Source organism: Stomoxys calcitrans, chromosome 5 (genome assembly GCF_963082655.1).
Source record: "Stomoxys calcitrans chromosome 5, idStoCalc2.1, whole genome shotgun sequence".
In the NCBI taxonomy this organism is placed as follows: Eukaryota; Metazoa; Arthropoda; class Insecta; order Diptera; family Muscidae; genus Stomoxys; species Stomoxys calcitrans.
The window spans coordinates 145,606,566-145,627,181 of NC_081556.1; the positions used below are offsets into that span (position 1 = coordinate 145,606,566).

The 20,616-nt window shown below is 40.5% G+C and overlaps 1 protein-coding gene across 1 annotated transcript; it reads left to right on the top strand.

Annotated features, from left to right (window-relative positions):
- The first annotated feature begins 7,451 nt into the window (after positions 1 to 7,451).
- LOC106082647 (uncharacterized) lies at positions 7,452 to 8,162 on the top strand. Its single transcript, XM_013245274.2, has 3 exons — positions 7,452 to 7,571; positions 7,634 to 7,892; positions 7,957 to 8,162. Exons 1-3 carry the CDS (start codon positions 7,476 to 7,478, stop codon positions 8,079 to 8,081), a joined length of 480 nt encoding a protein of 159 aa, XP_013100728.2. The 5' UTR covers positions 7,452 to 7,475; the 3' UTR covers positions 8,082 to 8,162.
- The last annotated feature ends 12,454 nt before the right edge of the window (positions 8,163 to 20,616 follow it).

Below are 20,616 nucleotides of genomic sequence, written 5' to 3' on the forward strand. Positions count from 1 at the left end.
AGCAATATCGGACAATAAATGTGGCTTTTATGCGCCTAAGACCCTACATCGGCGGATGGTTCTATATGACAGCTATATCCAAACCCGGACCGATCTGAGCCAAATTGAAGAAGGATGTCGAGTGGCCTAACACAACTCACTGTCCCAAATTTCAGCAATATCGGACAATAAATGTGGCTTTTATGGGCACAAAACCTTAAATCGAGAGATCGGTCTATATGACAGCTATATCCAAATCTGGACCGATCTGACCCAAATTGAAGGAGGATGTCGAGAGGCCTAACACAACTCACTGCCCCAAATTTCAACAAAATCGGATAATAAATGTGTCTTTTATGGGCCTAAGACCCTACATCGGCGGATCGGTCTATATGGCAGCTATATCCAAATCTGGACCGATCTGGGCCAAATTGAAGAAGGATGTCGAGTGGCCTAACACAACTCACTGCACCAAATTTCAGCAAAATCGGATAATAAATGTGTCTTTTATGGACATAAGACCCTAAATCGGCGGATGGGTCTATATGGGGGGCTATATCAAGATATAGTCCGATATAGCCCATCTTCGAACTTAACCTGCTTATGGACAAAAAGAGAATCTATGGAAAATTTCAGCTCAATATCTCTATTTTTAACGACTGTAGCGGGATTTCAACAAACAGACGGACGGACAGATGGACGGACGGACAGACGGACGGATATGGCTAGATATGACTGATTCACTGACTATATATTTTTTTGATACCGGACGGGGGGCTGACGACCACGAACCTCCAATCCCCTACCCCAAATGTAAAAGTGGACCGATCGGGACAATATGGAATTCAATTGAAAGTTATTTAAGAGTAGTGTACGAATTTCATAATGAATGTTAGGTCGAAGTACCTACCTAGTACCGCCCAGCCCCAAAACCCCTTAAAATAGGTTTATTTGACGATCATGACAATATGGGACTCAAATGAAACGTATTCGGGAGTTGATTACGAATTTTGTCAGGAAGTAGGATTAAGCTTTATAATTTATTGATAACGGAAGGGTGCGGACCCTCCACCGTTACCCCAAAAACACCACCCAAAATCAAGAGTGGACCGATAAGGACAATTTGGGTATCAAATGAAAAGTAGGCGGGAGTAGATAACGAATCTGGCATACAAATTCACATCGAAGTATAGGGGGCACCCCACTCCCATAAAAACGCCCAAAATGGGCACATTAGCCAATCACGGATATATGGGACACGGTTTGTTTGTTCCGTATAGACTGAAAAACGGCAGAACCAATTTTCTCGAAATTTTCGCATATTGTATAGGTTGGTCTGGAAGGAAACATAGTCTATATAATTTTTTGGTATTGGAAGGGGAACGGACCCACCCCCTTATGCCAAAAACACAACCCAAAATCAAAAGTGATCCCATCGGGACAATATAGGTATCAAATAAAAGTTATTGGCGAGTAGAATACGAATATGGTATTAAAATTTGAGTCCAAGTACCCTACGGGCCGCCGCAACCCTAAATTCCCCCTAACACAAATATTGGAAGTTCATTTCAATATGGGGCTCAAATGAAAGGTATTCGGGAGTAGATTTCGAATCGGGCATACAAAACCAGATCGAAGTATAGGAGGTCACGCCACCCCTCAAAAACGCCTATAGACCCATTATGACTATATGATAATTGGCTGAACCGGTTTTCTTAAAATTTTCATAGACTGTGTATGGTTGTCTGGAAGGAAACATAGGCTATATAAGTTTTAGATATCGGGTGGAGGCGGGCCCTCCCCTCTTACCCTAAACACGCCATCTATATCTGAAAGTGGTCCGATAGGCACAATAAGGGTATCAAGTGAAATGTATTGGAGACCAGAAAACGAATATGGTATTAAAATTTTGGTCCAAGTACCCAGCGGCGAATTTGATATCTATTTTCAGTGCAAAGTGCCGGTGGCCACACCAGCCCCAAAACATCCTCCAAAAGTTTCATATTTACCGGCAATGGCAATATGGGGCTCCAATTAAAGGAATGTGGAAGTGCAGCACGAATTTGATATCCATATTTGAGTCGAAATGTCTGAGGTGCCATCACTCCCCTAATCCGAACTTTACCCTAACGAAGAACATTACCACCAGGAACCGAGAAGTGGCAAATTCTCGCACATCAATGAGTGGATTCCGATTCAAGTTTAAACTCAATGATAAGGGACCTTTTTTATAGCCGAGTCCGAACGGTGCGCAGTGCGACACCTCGTTGGGGAGATTTTTTTAATTGACCATGCATGGCATTGTACCTTGCAAATGTCGCCAACATTAAGAGGGGATAAACACCGCTTTGTCCGATATTCTCGCCAGGATTCGAACGCGCTCAACAACATAGGCTACAATGGCACGAATTCGATATCCGCATATTCAGGGCAAAGTGTCCTCACCCTAAAAAGATATTAGAGAGTTAAAGAAGGCGCAGCGGAGCGGGCCTGGTTCGGCTAGTAGCTGCCATATAAACCGATCTCTCGATTTAAGGTTTTGGGCTCATAAAAGGCGCATTTATTGTCCGATGTCGACGAAATTTAGGACAGTGAATTAGGTTAAGCCCCTCGACATATATCTGCAATTTGGCCTACATCGATGAAGATTTGCATATAGCTGCCATATAGACCGATCTTTTGATTTAAGGTTTTGGGGCCTTCTTCAATTTGGCCCAGATCGGTCCAGATTTGGCTATAGCTGCCATATAGACCGATATCTCATTTTAATGTTTTGAGCCCATAAAATGCGCCTTTATTGTACGATTTCGCCGAGATTTGGGACAGTGAGTTGTGTTAGGCTCTTCCACATCCTTCTTCAATTCGGTCTAGATCGGTCTAGATTTGGATATAGCTGCCATATAGACCGATATCTCGTTTTAAGGTCTTGAGCCCATAAAAGGCGCCTATACATTTGGATATAGTTGCCATATAGACCGATATCTCGTTTTAAGGTTTGGAGCCCATAAAAGGCGCCATTATTGTGCGATGTCGCCGAAATTTGGGACAGTGAGTTGTGTTAAGCCCATCGACATTTTTCTGCATCTTGGCCCAAATCGGTCCAGATTTGAATATAGCTGCCATATAGACCGATCTCTCGATTTAAAGTCTTGGCCCCATAAAAGGCGCATTTATAATCCGATTTCACTGAAATTTGACACAGTGACTTATGTTAGGCTTTTCGACATCCATATTGTATATGGTTCAGATCGGTTTATTTTTAGATATAGCTACTAAAAAAAAACCAGTATTTGGTGATATACAATTGAACAATGACTTGTACTTATAAGTATTTAGTCCAAATTTGAACATATTTCGATATAGCTGCTATGGGGCATAAGATGCATTTTTTGTAGGAGTTTTGTAAGTGTTTTTATGCCAATATGCCAACTCAAGTTATGGAGGTTTTGTGATATTTCCACAGATATATAATTTGTTGGGTCTCAGATCAATATTTCGATGTATTATCCAATGGTGTAAGGTATAATAACATTTTATGCGCTTTAGATCTTTAATCGAGGGATTAGTCTCTACAACGTTTGTATCGAGTTTTGATCCGATTTAGACCGATTTCGGCGATGATATTGATGATGGAGAAACCGATCTAGTCCGATGCAGCCCATTTTCGAACTTATATTGCGTATCCCAAAAAAAAGTATATACCAATTTTGGCCAGATTAGCTTCATTTTAAAGACTTCAAAAGAGTATGCCCTAGAAGCTATGATGTTGAATATAAACAATTTTTCCATTTTCAAATTTTTTGCCTGTTAGGGCAAAGATCGTTGTCAACGTTGTCTCTAGCATTCGAAGCCATCAATACAACTTCCAACAGATGCACAGTATCATGTGTATACCATGGGAGTGGTGTAATTGTGTAGACAAAAAATCTGTCATTACACAAAAACTCATGCATTGGGAAAAGTACAGCTAACAGACAGGGTTGTCGAGCGTGGTTAATGTGGTATTTATGTCATAAAGGCGTTTTCGCAATAAATTCGGTTTAAGTACAACATACCAATAAACGGCCCTGAAAGCATTCAGACCTTATTTGGTTGGTGTGTGTTGTTTGTCTTTCCTTTTCCATTTGCAAAGAAAAATCTCCGATCAATGAGCTCGTCTTGAAAGAGAAACAAACAAAAGATTTTCATTTTATTCCACTGTATATGTGTGTTGTCGCCTGAAAACTTAAACACATATCTTCGAATTTTCGGTTATATTTTATGCATGACTTACAACAAAACTGAATGCTTCCATATACCCTAAAAAAAATAAAAGTTCGATAAGTTACATTTATTATGATTGATATATATGTACGTGAAAGAATTTTATGTCCGCATTAACATTCCTTGGTTGTTGAGTTGTTGGAAAGGATTTCGGAAATATATTTCCCTTTTTCCACTTTATTACAAACGTTACACATAAATTTGTCGTTAGTAATGTTGACGCCGATACGCCACTTAACCAAAGAGATTTTGAATGTCATATTTTGTTATGACTCCTAACCTTCCATACTGGCCCATATCTGGATATTGATCCTATATAAAGCGATCTGCAAATTTGAATCCATGTTGAGATTCAGCCCGGCCGAACTTACCACCCTTTTGCTTGTTACATGTTCTATCATGCAGGCTTCGGGTAAACCAAGTTTATTGACAACAGTCCTCTGGCCTTCATCGCCAAATCGTCTGCGCTTTCATTTCCCCTTACTCCGTTATGGCCCAGCAAACAAAGAAAGCGGGTTTTGCCATCCTCAGAGAAGGCGTTAATCTCCTTCTTACACTGCAAGACTGTTCGTGACCTTACCGTCCTGTTTGTTATTGCCCTTATGGCAATTTTACTGTCGGTAAAGATGTTCACACTAGACGTCCTTGTGTTAGCACCACACCACTTCACGCATTCCGTGATCACCCGGATCTCCGCCTGCAGGACCGTATTATGGTCAGGCAGTCTAAAACAGATCTCAGTCCCTGAGTTCTCAATGTAGACCCCCAGGCCCACTTTGTCCTCTAGCTTTGATCCATCTGTGTAACATGATCTTCCAGATGGCAATGCAAGGGTTCCGTCAATCCAAGACTGTGCCGATGGCAGCAGTGACCCGCACTCGACTTTAAGGTTCATCTCATTGCAAACAACCAGGCCCACTCTGTCCTCTAGCTTTGATCCATCCGTGGAACATGATCTTCCAGATGGCAATGCTAGGTTTCCGTCAATCCAAGACTGTGCCGATAGCAGCAGTGCCTCGCACTCGAATTCAAAGTTCATCTCAGGTATCCGATAGGAAACCTTTTCCTTTCCTTCCAGGTTTCCTATTGCTGCCTCGATTATATCGCAATGGAATGAGCTGCTCCTTTCCTCAATCCATTCTCACATCGCCTTAAGTCTCATAGCCGCAGTGGCTGCCTCACACTTATACGGATATCTAGACTAGTATTGCCCTTTTGGGAGTGGTCCTCATCGCTCCGCCTATGCCAAGACAACATATTCTCTGAACCTGTTGTATGGTCCTTATGTTGAACTTTTTCTTCATAGCAGTCCACCAAACTAATGAGGCGTAAGTAAATATTGGTCTAATCACGCTCCTGCAAAGCCAGTGGACTTTCCTCGAACTCAGGCCCCATTTCGAGCCAACCACCTGTCTACATAGTGCCCAACATCTGTGAGCCTTCTCAGTACGCTCCCGAATGTGACACTTCCAATGCAGTTTGCTGTCCAAGATCACACCTAAGTATTTGACCTTGTCAGATATCGAAATCGTCTTATTAAGAAAACGTGGTGGGTTAAATTGGTCCACCTTCGTCTTCCTCGTGAAAAGACATATTTCAGTATTCTCTGGGTTAACATTGAAACCTCTGGGTCTAGCCCAGTCCTATGCCATACGCAAGACCTTTTCGGCCCTTCTGCATAGATCGTTCGGATGTTTACCTTTAGAAGAATTATAAAATCGTCTGCGTAGCAGACTGGTTCAAAACCCTCCTCAGTCAGCATCAGTAATAGATCATTGTTAGTGGTCAACCATAGGAGTGGCGATAAAATGCCCCCCTGTGGTGTGCCCTGTGCCACTTTCTCCCTTATACAATATTTATGCCATGGGACACACAATTTATCCACCTGTTTCTTAGCATATGGTTTATCCAGTCTCTAAGGACCGGGTCCACCCGGTACAGGTCTAAGGATTGGATCAATGTGTCGGTCCGCACATTCTTAAACCCCCCTCCATGTCAATGCATACCGCCAGTGTGTGCGTTTTGGCATCGAAGGATTTTTATACCCTCCACCACAGGATAAGAATTGCGCACCATAGAGGCTCAAGAAGTCCAGACCCAAGATCGGTTTATATGGCAGTTATATCAGAACATGGACCGATTTGGCCCATTTACAATCCCAACCGACCTACACTAATAAAAACCATTTGTGAAAAATTTCAAGCGGCTAGCTTTACTCCTTGGAAAGTTAGCGTGCTTTCGACAGACAGACGGACGGACAGATGGATGGACGGACGGACAGATGGACAGACGGACAGACGGACAGACGGACGGACAGACGGACGGACAGACGGACGGACAGACGGATGGACAGACGGACGGACAGACGGACGGACAGTCGGACGGACAGACGGACGGACAGACGGACGGACAGACGGACGGACGGACAGACGGACGGACAGACGGACGGACGGACAGACGGACGGACGGACAGACGGACGAATACTTCGAGTAGTTACAAACAGAATGCTATGGTGCTATGGTGGAGGGTATAGAAATGTATTACCCTTACAATTTTCTTCAACAATCAGCTGCCCAAAATATGGATTGAAAAGTTTGCTGAATCAATATTGAGTTAGTTTGAAATATCATGAATCAATAATCTCCCCCCCTCCCCCTGAGAACTGTGAAATAGTATGGAAAATTAAAACATAATTTCCGTGTTTTCACCCACACAACTAATGGCTAAGCTAATTATAGGCAGATAATCATCGTGGAAAAGGAAAATTTTAGCTTTACTTCAGTTATAAAAGCAATCCAGAATAGAAGCTTCCTCCATTGTCACATAAATCGTTACAAATTACAAATGTTTTGAGTTATACAGGTTGGGTAAAAATAATTACACCAACGGACTGACCTTCAAATGTTATTGAAAAAAAAAACACTCATCAATGGTCTCGAATCGATTTTCATGTGCAGTGAAACGTTAAAAAGCCCTCAAATACCAGATATGCATCTCTGTGGTTATTATTTTTGGAAAAACACATTTCATTGTTAATGGCTACACAATTGTCATTCACCTCCTCCAAGGGAGGAAAGAGGAAGGGGGGCATAAACAAGGCCAACTTCTCGCTGGAATGCAGTAAATTCACCATAAAGATGTTTATCGGCGATTCGAAGTACCGGTCACGTATTGCCCATTGTCATGGAGTGTTTTTTAACAAAGACCGATCGTCATTTAAATACCGACTGTCATGCAGGTGCAACAGCTCATTTTTATAGCAACGATATTGGTTGTCATTCCATCGCCAATATGGGCTAATATCAAGGATTTCATTATAGAGAATGAGGTATTTTATCAATTGCGAAAAGTTTCTTTGTGTTTACTCAAATCATATGAAATCTTTTTCAGAGCGATTTACAGCGTCTAGGTCTGGCTGATGCCGATCAACAATATGAGGATGCCTTTGACTCTGATTGGATGCCTGACAGCTGTGGTGTGGGTGGTGGTGGTGGTGGTGGTGGTCACCCCTTCAGCGAATACATGGGCAATAATGATGAGGAAATGGTCTACGACCTGTCTCAATTGGATCCTCGACTGTTGAGGGAAATACTGCAGCAAATGAAATATGATCCTCGCTTTGAGCATTTGTGGGAGCATTTGACTGAAGGTGATTGTGTGTTCTTTTTTAGGAATCTTACCAAATTTCTTTAATTTTGTCTCTATTTTCTTAGAAAACATCCTAAGTGGTCGTTTGATGTCCCACTCGGGTGAGGTTGATGAGGACAAAGAAAAGGAAGATTTCTATGTGGACATGGATGAAAGTTACCAAGGTGGTGATAATTATGAAATTGAGTAAATATTTATGTTGAACTAATAATTAAAATTTTTGTAAAATGAATAAAAAATATCTTGGTGTAGAAAAGTGGATAAAAACAAATATTTTCTTTTTATTGAGTTTTAAATAAAGTTCCTATATTGATTTTAGGTCTTAGGTCCATAAAAAGCTCGAAGTTGGCGGTATAAACTTGGATTTTCAAGCGTCTCGATCTTTTACGCCTTCTTCTCTATACGAGAAAAATGCTCTTTACATGGCGCACTTCCGATTTTTTTATACCCACCACCGAAGGATGGGGGTATATTCATTTTGTCATTCCGTTTGCAACACATCGAAATATCCATTTCCGACCCTATAAAGTATATATATTCTTGATCAGCGTAAAAATCTAAGACGATCTAGCCATGTCCGTCCGTCTGTCCGTCTGTCTGTTGAAATCACGCTACAGTCTTTAAAAATAGAGATATTGAGCTGAAATTTTGCACAGATTCTTTTTTTGTCCATAAGCAGGTTAAGTTCGAAGATGGGCTATATCGGACTATATCTTGATATAGCCCCCATATAGACCGATCCGCCGATTTAGAGTCTTAGGCCCATAAAAGCCACATTTATTATTCGATTTTGTTGAAATTTGGGACAGTGAGTTGTGTTAGGCCCGTCGACATCCTTTGTCAATTTGGCTCACATCGGTCCAGATTTGGATATAGCTGCCATATAGACCGATCCTCCGATTTAGGGTCTAAGGCCCATAAAAGCCACATTTATGGTCCGAATTCGCTGAAATTTAGGACAGTGAGTTGTGTTAGGCCCTTTAACATCCTTTGTCAATTTGGCTCAGATCGGTCCAAATTTGGATATAGCTGTCATATAGACCGATCCTACGATTTTGGGTTCTAGGCCCATAAGAGCCACATTTATTATCCGATTTTGCTGAATTTTGGGAAAGTGAGTTGTGTTAGGCCCTCTGACATGTTTCTTTAATTTGGTCCAGATCGGTCCAGATTTGGATATAGCTGCCATATAGACCGATCCTCCGATTTAGGGTCTAAGGCCCATAAAAGCCACATTTATGGTCCGATTTCGCTGAAATTTGGGACAGTGAGTTGTGTTAGGCCCTTTGATATTCTTTGTCAATTTGGCCCAGATCGGTCCAAATTTGGATATAGCTGCCATATAGACCGATCCTCCGATTTAGGGTCTTAGGCCCATAAAAGCCACATTTATGGTCCGATTTCGCTGAAATTTGGGACAGTAAGTTGTCTTAGGCCTTTTGACATGTTTCTTTAATTTGGTCCAGATCGGTTCAGATTTGGATATAGCTGCCATATAGACCGATCCTCCGGTTTAGGGTCTTAGGCCCACAAAAGCCACATTTATTATCCGATTTTGATGAAATTTGGGACAGTGAGTTGCGTTGAGCCCTTCGACATCCTTCGTTAATTTGGCTCAGATCGGTCCAGATTTGGATATAGCTGCCATATAGATCGAACCTCCGATTTATGGTGTAAGGCCCATAATAGCCACATTCATTATCCGATTTTGCTGAAATTTGGGACAGTAAGATGTGTTAGGCCCTTTGACACATTTCTTCAATTTGGTCAAGATCGGTTCAAATTTGGATATAGCTGCCATATAGACCGATTTCTTGATTTATGGTTTTGGGCCCATAAAATGCTCATTTATTGCCCGATGTCCCCGAAATTTGGAACAGTGAGTTAAGTTAAGCCCCTTGACATACTTCTGCAATATCGCACATATCGGTCCAGATATGGATATAGCTGCCATATAGACCGATCCTCCGATTTATGGTGTTAGACCCATAAAACCCACATTTATTATCCGATTTTGCTAAAATTTGGGACAATGAGTTGTGTCAGTCCCTTCGACGTCCTTCTTCAATTTCGCCCTGATCAGTCCAGATTTGAATATAGCTGCCATATAGACCGATCTCTGGATTTAAGGTTTAGGGCCCATAAAAGAGGCATTTATTGTCCGATTTCGCCGAAATTTGGGACAGTGCTTAGTGTTAGGCTCTTCGACATGTTTATGCAACTTGGCCCAAATCGGTCCAGATTTGGATATAGCTGCCATGTAGACCGATATCTCGATTTAAAGTCTTGGCCCCATAAAAGGCGCATTTATAATCCGATTTCACTGAAATTTGACACAGTGACTTATGTTCGGCTTTTCGACATCCGTGTCGTATATAGTTCAGATCGGTATGAGGTATATGAGTATAAGGTATGAAATTTTCACCGAATTTTGATGAAAGGTGGTTTACGTATATACCCGAGGTGGTGGGTATCCAAAGTTCGGCCCAGCCGAACTTAACGCCTTTTTACTTGTTTAATTTTTTGCACCCTTGTTGTTTAACCCAGATAACATTGGCAATATGGGTATCAAATGAAAGGTACAAATGGTGCGATTTTTTTGAAATTTTTTTCTTTCTTTTATGGGGGGTGCTTTAGGGCGTACCCCAAAACACTTGGCTCCAAAATTGGATATCAAATTTGTTTTCTACTCTCAAATACCTTTCATTTCAGTCCCATATTGTCATAATAGGTCAAATAACCCATTTGAGGTATCTTTAAGAGGAAAAGCGCCACCTAGACTTGAACTCAAATTTTAATGTCATATTCATAATCTACTCTCTAATACCTTTCATTTGAGTCCCATAGAGCCATGGTCGACTAATATGCCCATTTGGTGGTATTTAGGGGTGGGCGACCTCCCATTACCTAATGTTTTATGCCATATTTGTAATCTACTGCCTAATACTTTTCATTTGAGTCCCATATTGACATGAACTTCGAATATATCTGTTTAGAGGAGTTTTGGGGTTGAGGGGGCCCACTGGATACTTGGACCCAAATTTTAATACCATATTAAATAGTTTTCTGGTCTCCACTACCTTTCATTTGATACCCTTATTGTGCCCATCGGACCACTTTCGGATATGGGTGGCGTTTTTAAGGTAAAGGCGAGGGTCCACCTCCACCCGATATCTAAAAATTTTATATAGCCTATGTTTCCTTCCAGACAAACATACACAGTCTATGAACATTTTAAGAAAATCGGTTCAGCCAAGTATCATGTAGTCATAATGGGTCTAACGGCGTTTTTGAGGGGTGGCGTAATCTCCTATGCTTCGATGTGAATTTGTATGCCAGATTTGAAATCTACCCCCGAAAACCTTTCATTTGAGCCTCATATTGAAATTAACGTCCAATAGTCTGTTTTGGGAAGTTTTTGGGTTGGGGCAGCCCTATGGGTACTTAGACCTAAATTTTAATACCATATTCGTATTCTACCTTCCAATACCTTTCATTTGATACCTACATTGTCCCGATCGATCCTCTTTTGATTTTGGGTTGTGTTTTTGGCATAATGAGGATGGTCCGTCCACCTTCCGATACCGAAAAATTATATAGCCTATGTTTCCTTCCAGACCAACCTACACAATATGCCAAAATTTCGAGAAAATCGGTTCTGCCGTTTATCAGTCTATACAGAATAAACAAACCGAGTCCCATATATCCGTGATTGGCTAATGTGCCCATTTTGGGCGTTTTTGTGGAGGTGGGGTGACCCTCTATACTTCAGCATGAATTTGTATGCCAGATTCGTAATCTACTCCCGCCTACTTTTCATTTGATACCCATATTGTCCTTATCGGTCCACTTTTGATTTTGGGTGGTGTTTTTGGGGTGACGGTGGAGGGTCCGCCCCCTTCCGTTATCAGTACATTATAAAGCCTATTCCTACTTATTGACCATATTCGTAATCTACTTCCGAATACCTTTCATTTGAGTCCCATATTGTCTTGATCGGCAAATAAACCTATTTTAGGGGTTTTGGGGCTGGGGCAGCCTCCCAGGTACTTGGACCCAACTTTTATTATGAAATTCGTAATCTGCTCTTGAATACCTTTCATTTGAATCCCACATTGTCCCGATCGGGTAGTACTCTTGGTGTAAGGGGAGGGTCCGCCCCCCCCTTCCGATATCAAAAAATTATATAGCCTATGTTTCCTTCTAGACCAGCCTACACAATCTGTGAAAATTTCAAGGTAATCGGTTCAGCCGTTTTTGAGTCTATACGGAACAAACCGACAAACAAACAAACACAAATAGAATTTTAAGATTTTTTTTGCATATCTATCGTAATCTGCTCCCTGGTACCTTTCATATGATACCTATATTTCACATGTTAACAAGATGCAAATCTTATGACCCCGTAGGTCCTTCCCGGGTCCAGTTTTTAGACATGTTTTAGCATATTTGTAATCTGCTCGACAATACCATATTGCATAGGTGGGTCCACTTTCCCCCAAGGAGCGTTTTTGGTTCCCCGGGGGCCCATGAGCCTTTGCTGACTTCTGATTCGTGTTCCTGGAGTCTACCCACATCTACATACCAAATTTTAGCGAAATCATTTGCCTATTCAAGTTAATATCCTATTAAATTTTTCAAATTGCATTTATTTTATGACATTGACATTTAATTATAGCATAGACTTATCTATGGTGCCAACATATCACGAACCAATGATTGCTAATCATGTCGTTTGAATAATTCTAATTGCCAATTTGATGTTGGCATATTTTGCATAAATTATTTGTCTGGTGTCATCAGTATTTTGCAATATGTGTGGGATTTCGACTAAATGCTGGTCATAGGAAAATCTATTAAAATTATTTAAATGAGGTGCCAGGCAAGGCAGGCTTCAGACTGTTTGACATCATGGTTTGCCAACCTGTCAAAACAATATGAGGAAAAACAAGTACAAAGGCTTTAAGTTCGGCCGGGCCAAACTTTGGATACCCACCACCTTGGGTATATATGGAAACCACTTTTCGTCATAATCCGGTGAAAAAGGCATAACTTATGCCCCCATTATAGCTATATCGAAATATGTTCCCATTTGGCCCAAATTCGACACGGATATTGAGTGGTCTAATAAGTACAAGTCATTGTTCAATTTTGAAGAACAAAATATTTGTCTTCTTGGTAGACATATCCAATTATAAATGTGCCTTTTTCGGGGCCAAGACTTTAAGTCGTGACATCGGTCTATACGGCAGCAATGGAAGAGCGCTGTCGAAGGATCTAACGCAACTCACTGTCGCAAATTTCGGCGAAATCAGACAATAAATATGCCTTTTATGGGTCCTAAACCTTAAATCGAGATATCGGTCTATATGACAGCTATATCCAAATTGGTACCAATCTGAGCCAAATTGCAGAAAGATGTCGAGGGGCCTAACACAACTCAAATAAGCCTTTTATCGGGTCGGCCTTTTATGGGTCCAAAACCTTAAATCGAGAGATCGGTCTATATGGCAGCTATATCCAAATCTGTACCGATCTGAGCCAAATTGCAGAAAGATGTCGAGGGGCCTAACACAACCCATGGTCCCAAATTTCGGCTAAATCGGACAATAAATGCGCCTTTTATGGGTCCAAAACCTTAAATCGAGAGATCGGTCTGTATGGCAGCAATATCCACATTGGTACCGATCTGAGCCAAATTGCAGAAAGATGTCGAGGGACCTAACACAACTCACAGTCGCGAATTTCGACGACATCGGACAATAAATGTGACTTTTATGGCCCAAAAACCTTAAATCGAAAGATCGGTCTATATGGCAGCTATATCCAAATCTGTTCCAATCTGGGCCAAATTTCAGAAAGATGTCGAAGGGCCTAACCAAGACCCTAAATCGAGAGATCGGTCTATATGGCAGCTATATCCATATCTGAACCGATCTGGGCCAAATTAAATAAGGATGTCGAAGGGCCTAACACAACTCACTGTCCCAAATTTTGGCATAATCTGACAATAAATGCGCCTTTTATGGGCCCAAGACCTTAAATCGAGAGATCGGTCTAATGGCAGCTATATCCAAATCTGAACCGATCTGGGCCAAATTGCAGAAGGATGTCGGCTGGCCAAAATTTCAGCAAAATCGGATAGTAAATGTGTATTTTATGGGCCTAATTCTTAAAATCGGCGGATCGGTCTATATGGGGGCTATATCAAGATATAGTCCGATATAGCCCACATACATGGACAAAAAAAGAATCTGTGCAAAGTTTCAGCTCAATATCTCTATTTTTAAAGACTGTAGCGTGATTGAACAGACAGTTGGACAGACATGTCTAGATCGTCTTAGATTTTTAAGGAATATACCCCCATCCTTAGGTGGTGGGTATAAAAAAGCCATGTGCAATGAGACACACATCTCTATTTGCCTACTGGTGAATATCTCATTCGAAGGCCACCGTAGCGCAGAGGTTAGCATGTCCGCCTATGACGCTGAAAGCCTGGCTTCGAATCCTGGCGGGAACATGAGAAAAATTTTCAGCGGTGGTTATCCTCTCTTAATGATGGCGACATTTGTGAGGTACTTTGCCATGTAAAAACTTCTCCTCAAAGAGGTGTCTCACTGCGGCACGCCGTTCGGACTCGGCTATAAAAAGGAGGTACCTTATCATTGAGCTTAAATTTGAATCGGACTGCACTCATTGATATGTGAGAAGTTCGCCCCAGTTCCTTAATAGAATGTTCGTGGGCAAATTTGCACTGCAATATCTCATTCAAAAACTTCCTTAAATCTGGCTGTGCCAAAATTTTTTTTGTTCTTTGATCTCCCAATGTATGTATGTAAATGTTGTCCCTTTTACTTATCGCTTCTGCGAGGAAACCCATTTATTTGTTTTTGTTTTTTGATATTTTGCGTTTATGTAGTTAAGTAGAACAACAGCAGTGCAGAGGTATTTTAAACAGGGAAATGCCGCATAAGTGCTTCGTAACTACTTGATGCTTATGACACATGTGTGCTGTGCAAATTGCAAATTTAGCCCATGAACATTCCACTAAGGAACAAGTACAAACTTCTCACATATCAATGAGTGCAGTCCGATCCAAGTTTAAGCTCAATGATAAGGGGCCTCCTTTTTATAGCCGAGTCCGAACGGCGAGCCGCAGTGTGACACCTCTTTGGAGAGAAGTTTTACATGGCATAGTACCGCACAAATGTCGCCAGCATTAGGAGGGGAAAACCACCGCTGAAAATCTCTTCTGATGGTCTCGCCAGGATTCGAACCCAGGCGTTCAGCGTCAACGGCGGACATGCTAACCTCTGCGCTATGGTGGCCTCCGCATGTGTGCTGTGTATTGTTTAAAATAACGTTGACCGTGTTTTACTATGTAGTAAAACGCATGTTTTTCAAAATTCTTTTGCAAACAGCGTGTGTCATCAAAAACAACAAAAGGTTATACTTTAGTGTGCAGAGTGGTTGTGCGACAGCAACCTTTTTTCCTCATTTTCTCTCCAAAATTCTTCTGTTTCATTTTATTTCTTCTGCAAACCCTTCATAAATTAAGTAGCAGTCATTTTTAGCAAACAATAGACTTTTCGGCAGTAAGCCTGCTAATCTGAAATTGCAGAACTACTGCTGTAATAGCAGAAAAATCAGCAGACAGCGTTTGCTATTTTCAGCTGACTTTTTTCTATGAGTGTATCAAGAATGAAAGGTATTGCACTGCAGTGTACTAGTACTAAAATAAAACAGGTCTACAATTTGAAGCTCTCAACATCACAACCATACCTCGTTTTTCTAGTACTTACATTTGTATACCCTACACCACTACTGTGGTAGAGAGTATTAAAACTTAGTGCATTTGTTTGTAACACCCAAAAGGAAGAGAGATAGACCCATTGATAAGTATACCGATCGACTCAGAATCACTTTCTGATTCGATTTAGCTTTGTCCGTCTGTCTGTCCGTCTGTTCGTCTGTCTGTCTGTCCGTCGGTCCGTCTGTCTGTCTGTCCGTCTGTCTGTCTGTCCATCTGTCTGTCTGTCTGTCCGTCTGTCTGTCCATCTGTCCGTCTGTCTGTCTGCCTGTCTGTCTGTTTGTCTGTCTCTCTGTCTGTCCGTCTATCTGTCTGTCTGTCTGTTCGTCTGTCTGTCCACGATAATTTGTGTACAAATTACAGGCCGCAATTTTCATCCGATCGTCTTCATGGGCATGTTATTCGGCCTAGAGACGAAGCCTATTGAAATTGGAAAAAATCGGTTCAGATTTGGGTATAGCTTCCATATATATGTTCGTCCGATTTGCAGTAATAATGCAATTAAATGGTCATTTGTGGGCCGATTTTCTTGAAATTTGGCAGGAAAGAGTTTCGTTAGACTCTCAATATTACTGGTGAATTTCGTAGAAGTCGGCTCAGATTTGGATATAGCTCCCATATATATGTTCGTCCGATTTGCAGTAACACATCAATAAAATAGTCATTTGTTAACCGATTCTCTTGAAATTCGGCAGGAAGGATTTTTTTATGACTCTCAATATTACTGGTGAATTTCAAAGAAATCGGTTCAGATTCGGATATAGCTCCCATATATATGTTCGTCCGATTTGCAGTAATACAGCAATAAAATGGTCATTTGTTGAGCGATTCTCTTGAAATTCGGCAGAAAGGATTTTTTTTGTGACTCTCGATGTTTCTGATAAATTTAATAGAAGTCGGTTCAGATTTGGGTATAGCTCCCATATACATGTTCGTCCGATTTGCAGTAATACAGCAATAAAATGGTCATTTGTTAACCGATTCTGTTGAAATTTGGTAGGAAGAAATTTCTTATGACTTTCAATATTACAGGTAAATTTCATAAAAATCGGTTCAGATTTGGATATAGCTCCCATATATATGTTCGTCCGATTTGCAGTAATACAGCAATAAAATGGTCATTTGTTAACCGATTCTCTTGAAATTTGGCAGGAAGGATTTTCTTATGACTTTCAATATTACAGGTAAATTTCATAAAAATCGGTTCAGATTTGGATATAGCTCCCATATATATGTTCGTCCAATTTGCAGTAATACAGCAATAAAATGGTCATTTGTTAACCGATTCTCTTGAAATTTGGCAGGAAGGATTTTCTTATGACTCTCAATACTACTGGTGAATTTCAAAGAAATCGGTTCAGATTTGGATACAGCTCCCATATATATGTTCGTCCAATTTGCAGTAATACAGCAATAAAATGGTCATTTGTTGACCGATTCTCTTGAAACTTGGCAGGAAGGATTTCCTTATGACTCTCGATATTACAGGTGAATTTTATAGAAATCAATTCATATTTAGATAAAGCTCTCATATATAGGTATCGCCCGATTTTCACTCCTAGACCCACTGCAAGGGCATTTATTGACAAATCTTCCCAAAATTTTGTACAACGCTTTTCTCGACGAATTCCACAATATCCATAAAGTTTGATCGAAATCGGTTCAGATTTAGATATAGCTCCCATGTATATATTCGTCAGATTTTGGGTTGTCATTTGTCAACCGTAGTTATTACATATTGAACAAATTTGCTTTGCTCGAAATTTGATACTGGTAACATCCGCCGAGGTCCATCAAAATTGGTTCAGAATTAAATGTAGCCCCCCTTTGGTGTTTATAGCGTAGGTGTAGGGTATTATAAAGTCAGCATCGCCCGACTTTTGCCTTTCCTTACTAGTTCTACATAGTTGACTATAAGACACTATTAAAATCAATAACAAGTGCTCTATATTTACAGAGGTTGAAGTAAAGTGCTTACAAAAATCTCTTTAAAAATTCTATGCAACATTGTTCCAATGTCTTGCATGAAACCACAAGCTAAGGCAAGAATGAATGCTTAACATCTTGTGGACACTTATTTATTAACTCTTTCAATTAGCAACAATGCCAGGCATCATTGTGCCTTAACCAGAACATGGATGGGATGGGGAAAAATGCTCTAATTACAATTATACACATTTTGCTTTGAATACCTTTTAAAGATTTTACGCGGTTCAGTGGAAACATTCGATTTGGCTTTGCTTTAACAACCACAACAAAAGAAATGAATTTAAAAACCTTAGGGGAAGCCTAAATGTGGCCTTAGATACCGCTCCAGGGACGTAGCCAGGATTTTATTTTGGGGGGGCCCAACCCACATGTTTTCAAAAATGAAAATTGCTAAAATTCGTTTTTCTGTGAAATTGGTAAAGATAACTTAATTTTTTGAAAATTATGTAGCAATTGGGTGCAGGAACTGACACATCGGCGGTGGCATGTGGTCAAAGTCAGAGCTGCAATGTACACTGATTGCCAGCACACTGCAAATATCTTTTGGAAGTTGTATTAATGGCTTCAAACGCTATACAAGGGCAACGGCTCTTGCTCTTCTAGATCGAGTTAAGAAGAGGCATGTTAATAAAATTTGAATTGGAGTAAAGTAGACGAATGAAAACAATTACAACAATCTTTCCCGTCGTGTTTGGGGGGAAATTTGTCTTGTCAAAAGTCAACAATTTTTTATATCCCAAAAATCAAACAAAAAAAATTCTTAAGAGTGAGATTTCTGGAATGCGTTTTAATGTCTAGTCGCATTTGATGGTTTCTATAAGCAATAAATTTACGAAAATAGTCATACTTTTTTCGACAGCAAGTTTTATTTTATGCCAAAATCATTAAATCGGGTTTTCTTCGCTAAATAGTCATAAAATATTAAGAAAATTACTTTTTTGTTTTAGGGGCTTAGGAAGTAAAATTTTTTTTAAATTAAAATGTTGGAAAAAAACTGATACGCTAATATAAATTCTCTATTTTACGAATATACTTGCCTATGCCCGGTCGATTCGCTGCTCCCCGTGATACACCCAACTGTAGCTGTATCGCAATTTTAATATAGCCTTAACCGTAAAGAAAGAACATTTTTAAAGTTTTAGTGCCTAAATGTACGAATTAAAACCAGTAAAAAGGCGTTAAGTTCGGCCGGGCCGAACTTTGGATACCCACCACCTCGGGTGTATATGTAAACCACCTTTCATCAAAATTCGGTGAAAATTTCATACCTTATACTCATATACCTCATACCGATCTGAACTATATACGACACGGATGTCGAAAAGCCGAACATAAGTCACTGTGTCAAATTTCAGTGAAATCGGATTATAAATGCGCCTTTTATGGGGCCAAGACTTTAAATCGAGATAACGGTCTACATGGCAGCTATATCCAAATCTGGACCGATTTGGGCCAAGTTGCATAAACATGTCGAAGAACCTAAATCAAAGCACTGTCCCAAATTTCGGCGAAATCGGACAATAAATGCCTCTTATGGGCCCTAAACCTTAAATCGTGAGATCGGTCTATATGGCAGCTTTATTCAAATCTGGACCGATCTGGGCAAAATTGAAACTCACTGTCTCAAATTTCAGCGACATCGAACAATAAATGCGTCTTTTATGGCCCCAAAAACTAAAACCTAGATATCGGTCTATATGACAGCTATATCCAAATCTGGACCGATCTGTGCGATATTGCAGAAGTATGTCAAGGGGCTTAACTTAACTCACTGTTCCAAATTTCGGCGACATCGGACAATGAATGAGTATTTTATGGGCCCAAAACCATAAATCAAGAAATCGGTCCATATGGCAGCTATATCCAAATCTGAACCGATCTGGACCAAATTGAAGAAATATGTCAAAGGGCCTAACACAACACACTGTCCCAAATTTCAGCAAAATCGGATAATGAATGTGGCTTTTATGGGCCTTACATCATAAATCGGAGGATCGATCTATATGGCAGCTATATCCAAATCTGGACCGATCTGAGCCAAATCATCGAAGGATATCGATGGGCTTTACACAATTCATTGCCCCGAATTTCATCAAAATCGGATAATAAATGTGGCTTTTGTGGGCCTAAGACCCTAAACCGGAGGATCGGTCTATATGGCAACTATATTCAAATCTGAACCGATCTGGGCGAATTTAACGAAGGAAGTCGAAGAGCCTAAGATAACTCACTGTCCCAAATTTCAGCGAAATCGTATAATAAATGTGGCTTTTATGGGCCTTAGACCCTAAATCGGCGGATCGGTCTATATGGCAGCTATAGCCAAATCTGGACCGGTCTGAGCCAAATTGACGAAGGATGTCGAAGGGCCTAACACAACTCACTGCCCCAAATTTCAACAAAATCGGATAATAAATGTGGCTTTTATGGGCCTAAGACCCTAAATCGGCGGATCGGTCGATATGGCAGCTATATGAAGATATAGTCCGATATAGCCCATCTTCGAACTTAACCTGCTTATAGACAAAAAAAGAATCTGTGGAAAATTTCAGCTCAATATCTCTATTTTTAAAGACTGTAGCGTGATTTCAACAGACAGACGGACAGACGGACGGACATGGCTAGATCGTCTTAGATTTTTACGCTGATCAAGAATATATATACTTTATAGGGTCGGAAATGGATATTTCGATGTGTTGCAAACGGAATGACAAAATGAATATACCCCCATCCTTCGGTGGTGGGTATAAAAACACCCTCCAGTCGGCCGATAAATACTTTTAATGTGTAACTGTATCGCAATTTTGAGATCTTTAGCTCAATCCGTAAATAAAGTACCATTTCGTACGTTTTAGTACCTAAATGTACAAATTTCAAAACAATCTTCTAGGCATCCGTTACAAACTGCCAAGATGTATCTCTAATG